The following is a 7,981-nucleotide window of genomic DNA, read 5'->3' as shown; positions in this document are numbered from 1 at the left end:
TTAATTTTTAAATCAAGTCTTGAAAATAAATATTCAATTTATTGTGCAACATTCTGATTGCTCAGCTTTTTAAATCAGAGAATACATACATCATTTCAATTTTAGAGGAGACATGGGGTAACAGTAGCTCATTCTGGCACTACATCCCCCACCCACTTCAGGTAGGGAGGGTTTCCCTGGTCTATGGGAAGGCTAATAACCTCACTCACTTCATAAGGGTGAACAGATCTGGAGAGAGGGAAACAAAAAACATAAAATATATATATATATAATGTTTTGTTGTTATGAGTATCTCTGATTCTACAAAAAGGCAGTCACAAACTTATATACACATGAAGTCACACCAACACATATGGCTGCTGTTTGGGAGTCCGATTCAAATCTATGTGCAAACAGATGTTATGAAAATAAAACAGCAACACAAATGAGAGGCAAGGATCTGCCACAAATCAAACGCAGATCAGTCCCGATAAGTAAATCAGTTCAAATAACCAGAAGTCTGATTTATTAATATCACCCGACGTGGCCACATTTCTCCCACAGGCTTTGTCAGGGGTAGTGACTGTAACATAAAAGAATAAAAATACCAACAAAAACCACAATTCTAACATACATAATTACATAATTTGAATTAGAGAATGATACGGGGACAAATTTGTCTCCGCCCCCGCGGGATCTCTCTTTGTCCCCATCCCATCCTCGTGAGTTCTGTCCCTGCCCCATCCCAGAAGGGACAAGACAGGGATAGACATAGATCTCGTGGGGATGGGGACAAATTCGTCCCCGTGTCATTCTCTACTCTTAATTATGCAATAAGAATACTCCCATACACGGACTTTGGTTATCTGGAGTGATCTGCTTTTTGGTTTGCGTGAAAATACAACAGCACATAGCGGATCTTGTACATAATCACAGGCACGAGCTAGAACCAAGCAAATTCAGGACATTTAAGCGAATCTGTACAAAACAGACTGTGGCTCACCGCACAAACTCTGTCAGCGCTTGAACTTTGGCAGTCCGTGTTTTAATCATCTGCAAAAGAACAAACAACTAACATGTGCGTGATGGAGAGACGAAAAGGCTGCAGGGAGGAATGAGGTGCTAAGGATGATAGATAGGAAGGAAGAACTTGAGGGAACTACGGTTAAAAAAGTCAGGAGAGGCTTTTATGAAACTCTCTTGCAAGCTAAAATACTATAGAAACAAAGATAATCCGCTTACCATCAAAACCTCAGCATCTTCCTCGATCTTTCCTTTCCATTCATATCTGATGAAATCCAACAAAAAATACTGGATGAGAAACAGGCAGGGAATGACAGGGAGAGTGTGGTGCAGTGCTTAAAGCTACAGCCTCAGCATCCTGAGGTTGTGGGTTCAAACCCATGCTGCGCCTTGTACATTGGCCCAGGTACATTAGATAGATTGTGAGCCCACCATGACAGACAGGGAAAATACTTGAGTACCTGAATACATTCATGTAAAAGGTTTCAGCCTCTGATAAGCAGAGCTGCTATTGTGACGTCATAATGCCTCATTCCACCAATAAGAGCCAACCTCATCAGTGATGTCACAATGGCTTCATTGTTCTATACTTCGCTCACAGCTCGTATTGTATTGGAGGAGAGTGTGGCGCAGTGGTTAAAGCTACAGCCTCAGCACTCTGATGTGGGTTCAAACCCATGCTGCTCCTTGTGACCCTGGGCAAAGTCACTTAATACCCCCCATTGTGAGCCTACAGGGAAAAATGCTTGAGTACCTGAATAAATTCATGTAAACCAGAACATTATAGAAAATTGAATAAATAAATAAATGACCAACAGGTCAGACAAATCTGTGACACAGCATAAGGACAGCCAAGACAGAGACAGACACAAAGAGAAAATGCCCCCCTTCCAAAAATAACACAACACAGATCAGAACCAAAAGGATTCTGATTTTTGGAACCATGAATGATATCTCTCTACTTACATGGATGTTATCTGAGGAATAATGTTCACGCATGCTGCCAATTTCTTCTCCACAATCCCCCTGCCAGAGAGAAAATGGGAAAAATGAGCCATGAATAGTTTTTTTACTTCATAAAAAGAAATCTGATGAAATAGAGCTGATGAAGAGATGCTCCAAAGTAAACATATATATCCAAAGTTAAGAGAATAGACCTCAAAGCCTAGAATTTTCAAAAAGGCTTATAACGGGGCATAGTTTCTTCTTATTTAACAACTCCCTTTATGAAGAGAATCACTCAAGGTGATGTACAGCAAATACAGTTCAACATAAGCTTACAATTTTGTTAACAGCATTACAAACAGGTTGAAAAGGTGACGGCAAAACCTAGAAGTTATGCTAGGTTGCTTAGGGAGAGGTAAGGCCAGTAGGAAAAAGGAGGAATTGATGCCTCTATATAAGACTTTGGTGAAACCTCATTTAGAATATTGTGTCCAATTCTGGAGGCTGCACCTTAAAAAAAGATATAAAAAGGATGGAGTCGGTCCAGAGGAAGGCTACTAAAATGGTATGTGGTCTTCATCATAAGGCGTATGGGGACAGATTTAAAGATCTCAATCTGTATACTTTGGAGGAAAGGCATAGACTGTAGCAGATTCAGGAATGATGCAGGGCCACGTTCGTTAAGAAGAGTGTGTGGTTGTGCCTGCTGTACCTTACAGGGAACACTGGTAGGGACAGTTGGCCCTTTTGTCAGCTGGGAGCAGAGGGAAGCTGCAAGAATCCTAAAATCTACAAGTTCTGAGTTACATCCAAATCCGACTTAAGAACAGCTTTAAAAACATAACTTGTTCTTATCCCAGGGACTGCCATTGTGACATCACTGCTGAGGTTGGCTCTTAGGCATTGGTGGAATGAGGCATTATGACATCACAATCTCAGCTCTGGAATGTTGCTATTCTTTGGGTTTCTGACAGGGACTTGGAACCTGGGTTGGCCATTGTTGGAAACAGGATACAGTATGGAAACTCTTATGTTCTTAGGTGAGCCAAGTATAGGACACTTGAGCCATTGTGACATCACTGCTGAGGTTGGCTCTTAGGCACTGGTGGAATGAGGCATTATGACATCACAATCTCAGCTCTGGAATGTTGCTACTCTTTGGGTTTCTGCCAGGTACTTGGGACCTGGGTTGGCCACTGTTGGAAACAGTGGAGTTACAGACTTCCGACTTCAGTACGACTCCTACTTAAGAACGCAGTCGCGGCTTCATTTGATTTCACTGAGCAGTATTTCCAGTGGCCTAGACTCCTACATTTCTCCTGCAGCAGATTCAGGAATGACGCCTGGCCACATTAAGAAATTGTATGTGGTTGTGCGTGCTGTACCTTACAGGGAACACTGGTAAGGACAGTTGGCCTTTTTGTCAGCTGGGAGCAGAATCTTAAAATCGACAAGTTCTGAGTTACATACAAATCCAGCTTAAGAACAGCTTTAAAAACAACTCATTCTTAACCCAGGGACTGCCTGTAATTAGGTTATACCAGTAAAAAAAACCAACAAACCCCCAAATCTTATTTTTACATATCTAGGTCTTCTTATAATGGCGTTTCATAGCATTAACTCTGACTCTCACCTTGCGATTTCCTTTGCTACTGTCTCATTGGGACACGTGACAAATGCAGCAGAGTGGGTTCCAGATACATAGACCTCGGATGCCATGGAAAAGAAACGTGATCCTACAATCCTCAGAGGAGTGTACATAAATAATATCCCCAACAATGCCTGCAAGATATAAGAGGGATATCGAGCAGTGAAGAATGATTCTCATGGATAAATGTTGAAAAGGGTCAGGTGTATCTGGGTTCCATTTTGCATTATCTGTTTATGCCTTCCCCCCTCCTCCTAGTTCTCTTATCTCCACTTACACAGATGGATCCAGTCAGTGCCCACTGTCCCAGAGAGATGGCTAGAGGAAGCCTTACCATCGGGGAGAAATGATACCACCTGCAAGTAATGAGACATAGGAGGGCACGTGGGTGAACATCCTTAGCCAGGAGGAGTTCTGTCTACCAGGAATCTACACTTTCTTGGAACTGCAAAAGTTATTTAACCATTGCTTTTAGCAGAAGTCACAAGCCCACTTGGGGCATGAAATTTAAGTTGTATTCCAGGCAATGAAACAAAGCAACTTGCCCCAGGTCCAGAGGAACAGCAGCAGGATTTGAACCTTGGCATTCTCAAGCCAGTCCTCGACATATCCGGCAAGTCAGGTTTTCAAGATACTAACAATTTGCAAATAATGATGTCTTTAGGAAATCTGTCAATACATTGTAATTTAGAAAATATGTAATTCACATCTTCGTTCTAATGAACGGTGGAATTATCTCTGCTCCATTAGAAAATATGAAGAAATAATGGCAATTAAAAATCAGACTTTTTCCAGTTTTAAAAAATCTTGGGCACCTCTAGACAAATATTGTAATAATAACCTTTCCTAAATATTATACTGACTGCTAATTGTTAATCTTATTGGTGTTGATACAGTTGATTGGTTTGGATAACTCCTATCTATTTCCAATAGTTTTTCATTTTGTTCACTTTTTAATTGTATTTGTACTCAAAAGGAAAACTTTTCAATAAAATTTAGGGAGAAAAAAAACAAAGAAAATATGTAATTCCTATTTAGTGGAGCTGAAAGCCGACTTTTACCTGTCTGGGATTATTGTTTATTTATTTAAAAGATTTCTCAACCACCTATTCCTAGGCAGCTTTACAAATAGCAACATACATAAAATAAAAACATAGTGAAAACCAAAATTTATACAAACAACAAACATTTCAAATCATTCAATAAAACAATTAGATCTTAAGTCTGATGTGCTTTTTCATACGCTCCCAGAATTGTCCCCCTAGCTTCTTTATATGGACTCCACCTTGAACTTAACAAAACATGCAGAATATAAATGAGAAATGTAATGAAATTTGTATACAATGGAAGTAGCGCATGCAACTTATCTCCTGCATATGCATGATGGATATTTTGGAAGCCAGGGGCCTGGTGTGTGCTGAGGACTGGGTTGAAAACTCCTGCTCTAAACACTAGACCATCTTTCTAAAAGAGCAATGGACGACTCACAACAGTACACTATCACAGTGAGCACATCAGAGCCAACTCAAGGAATTATAGCACCCTAAGCCAACTGGCAGGACCTGTGGGAGATGCTGGGGGGCCCCCCAAAGCATCTCTCACTCGGTCCAGTTTCTCTCCCCATCCCACCCTACAGTCTGGTCTTTCTCTTCCACTGCAGTCCTGTACATTCTACCTTGGTTGCCAGAAGCAGCATGCATAGGTGGGCTAAAAGCCAGTAACCAAAGTAAAATGTACAAGACCATAGTGGAAAAGGGAAAGATACAGGACTCTTGGGGGGGGGGGGAAGGCTTAACATTTAGACTGTTATGCACCCATGTTGACATCAGAGGCTGGGGATTTTAGCACCCTGAGTCACTACCTCATCTGGTAAAATAGTTAAGCAGGCTTTGCAGTAGTCACATTGGAGAATGACATGGGGACAAATTTGTCCCCACCCCCATGGGAACTGAATTTCCCCATCCCCGTGCATTTTGTCCCTGTCCCATTCTTGAAAACTCTGCCTTAATCACACAAGCCTCAAACACTTATGATTTTAAAGTGTTCAAGGCTTGTGCAGATGAGGACAGAGCTTGCAGGAATGGGGACAGGGACAAATTTGTCTGTGTCATTCTCCAATTCACATATCATTAAAGCACCTTAGCTGACTAGCTGCAACTAAAATGTCTTATATAAAGCGACCTCCAAAATTGTAGCCAAAACATTTTAATTTTCCAGATTTTAAAATGACTTCATTCTTGAGGTACGGTTTAGGGGGTGAAGAACTTTTGTGAACAAAAGAGAAGCAGGACTTGGGTGTGATAGTATATGATGATCTTAAGGTGACCAAACAGGTTGAAAAGGGGATAGTAAAAGCTAGAAGGATGCTAGTTTGCATGGAGAGAAGTATGATCAGTAGGAAAAAGGAGGTATTGATGCTCCTGTATAAGACTCTGGCCAGACCTCATTTAGAATATTTCCAAGTTTATTTTAAACTTTCTGTCCCGCCTGGACAATGGATGCTGTGGATGGGCAGACTGGATGGGCCATTTTTCTGTTTCTAGAACTATAAAGCTCTATGACCTCACAATGCAGGTGTAAAGAGCCTATAGGGAGAGGAGATAGTGATGGGCCATCTGCCCTCGTGTTTGTATGTGACAGCGGAGGTTTAACGTTAAAGTTCTTCTTTCCCATTCCCAACCTTCTCACCCCCTTTGATCCCTTCTTCTTTGCCCCCCCCCCCCCCCTTGTCCTTCTATCTACCCCAAGAAGAGGCAGAGGGAACGCTAGAGTGGTCAGGCCAGAACCCAGCCTCTCATATCCTACCACCCCTCCTTCCTCTTCTCCTAAAGCCGACAACACTCGGCTATAACCTAGTACAGAGATATGAAAGCGACCCACCGCTATTTCCTCCCGCGCCCTCTTCTACCAGCACTGTGACCCCCCTACCTAAATCACCACCACGTTCATCTTATGTCACTTCCGGAAGGCGAACGTTGCATCCAATCGGATCGTCCTTGCGAACACCCGCAGCGGGCGCGGACACGATGGGCGGAGCTTGGACCTCTGACGCAGCGAGTGGGCCGTGCTTTCCCGTCTATTCAATCTGTCTGTCGTCACCTGGGCCTGAGCCTGCTGCAAATAATTTTGAGGTCGCATCTTGGCCACGCGATGCCCACCTGCGTCATTCGCCAAATTGTGATTGGCCGAAGGTACCAACGGGTTCTGACAGACGTAAATCCAGTCCAGATTTTACCCCAGTGCATGCAGGGACTTATAGTTCTGATTTTAGAAACTGGCTTCCCTTAGAAAAGAAAGACTGCATGCATGCAGAGGGGTAAAACCTGGTTTGGATAAACTGTCCAGCCAATTTGCAATCCTGGTTGAAGAATCCAGTGAATGCTTTCCCCTCTCCCTGGTTCTCACCTCTGTTTTCTCCAATTCACAACTTTTCCCTACATGGCTGCCACTGATGATGACAGCTAAGTTGGGCAGCAGTTGGGATCTCAGCAGCTGGAGGTGTGAGGAGAGACTCTTTGCTCCTTCCCTCTGTGGTGCTGCCAAATTCTGAAGGGAACAAAACCCCTCTCATCAATACTGGGCAAGTTTCTCAAATAATATCTTCATATAACATTTATGTTTAAATGATTTTTATTATTCCAGCAGTAAGAAGCAAATACAAACAGTAGTACCATGCAGGAAATAACATTTTCAACAATATAATCAGTTCCCCTCCCATCCCCCCCTCCCCAAGAATCCATGGCCAGTCCAACTGCTGAGAATGGGAATAAAATCTTAAAGATTCAAAAGTCTACTGCGAGCTTCATATAACATTTAAAGGCTTTTAAATATTTAAATGTGCTCATAAGCTCTTCAGCAAGGCGCCACAGCAGCGGTACAATGTCGCTGAAAAGGTGTTTGAATTTTAATCATAACACATTGCATGGAGCAAGGATTTTTGCTTCTGCTGCAGTGGCAAATGTTATGGCTCTACAAAAGTTGTTTAACAGTAGCCCACTTATCTGAAAAGGTCAGTTCACTGCTCCAACACAGTCTGTGTTTCGCTACGCTACATCAGGAAGCCGGAAGGATAAGCTTTTTATATTGATTTTATTTGCAGTGTGCAGTGCCTGAGTCCTTTGGTCTACACACTTGATGTTGAAAAAAGACCTTTCCAGCGACATTGTACCGCTGCTGAAGAGCTTATGAGCACATTTAAATATTGAAAAGCCTTTAAATGTTGTATGAAGATATTATTTGAGAAACTTGCCCAGTATTGATGAGAGGGTTTTTTTTGGTGTTTTGTTCTATTATGAAAGTATTGTCCCCTCAAGTGGACTGTAATTTAAAATGCCCGGTCTGTTTGGATCAAATTCTGAAGGGAGGCAGGAGGGAATTTTAGACTAG

General features: G+C 42.2%; 1 protein-coding gene across 4 annotated transcripts; it reads right to left on the bottom strand.

Moving 5' to 3' along the window:
* CUTA (cutA divalent cation tolerance homolog) lies at positions 1-6,697 on the bottom strand. 4 transcript variants are annotated; one of them, XM_033923429.1, is made up of 7 exons: positions 6,524-6,697; positions 3,873-3,951; positions 3,581-3,729; positions 1,969-2,028; positions 1,222-1,267; positions 983-1,032; positions 1-228 (listed from the first exon to the last, which is right to left on the bottom strand). In XM_033923429.1, the coding sequence occupies exons 2-7, from the start codon at positions 3,930-3,932 to the stop codon at positions 129-131; spliced, it is 465 nt and encodes a 154-aa protein (XP_033779320.1). In that variant the 5' UTR covers positions 3,933-3,951; positions 6,524-6,697; the 3' UTR covers positions 1-128. The 4 variants fall into 4 exon arrangements, with proteins under 4 accessions (XP_033779320.1, XP_033779321.1, XP_033779323.1 ...); XM_033923430.1 differs by lacking the exon at positions 6,524-6,697 and adding an exon at positions 6,476-6,519; XM_033923432.1 differs by lacking the exon at positions 3,873-3,951 and having other exon boundaries at positions 6,476-6,697.
* Positions 6,698-7,981: the final 1,284 nt, after the last annotated feature.

Source organism: Geotrypetes seraphini, chromosome 16 (assembly GCF_902459505.1).
Source record: "Geotrypetes seraphini chromosome 16, aGeoSer1.1, whole genome shotgun sequence".
NCBI classification, from domain to species: Eukaryota; Metazoa; Chordata; class Amphibia; order Gymnophiona; family Dermophiidae; genus Geotrypetes; species Geotrypetes seraphini.
Note: the sequence above shows the minus strand (reverse complement) of the source record. Positions and strands in the feature narration are given on the sequence as shown.

What these genes read in the sequence shown, in the direction of transcription:
- CUTA (XM_033923429.1), bottom strand. Translation starts at nt 3,932, where the DNA reads ATGGTAAGGCTTCCTCTAGCCATCTCTCTGGGACAGTGGGCACTGACT. An exon ending in CACTGACTGGATCCATCTGT is followed by an intron (nt 3,730 to 3,872) that starts GTAAGTGGAGAT and finishes TATATCTTGCAG; the next exon opens with GCATTGTTGGGGATATTATT. An exon ending in AAGATGCTGAGGTTTTGATG is followed by an intron (nt 1,033 to 1,221) that starts GTAAGCGGATTA and finishes GTTCTTTTGCAG; the next exon opens with ATGATTAAAACACGGACTGC.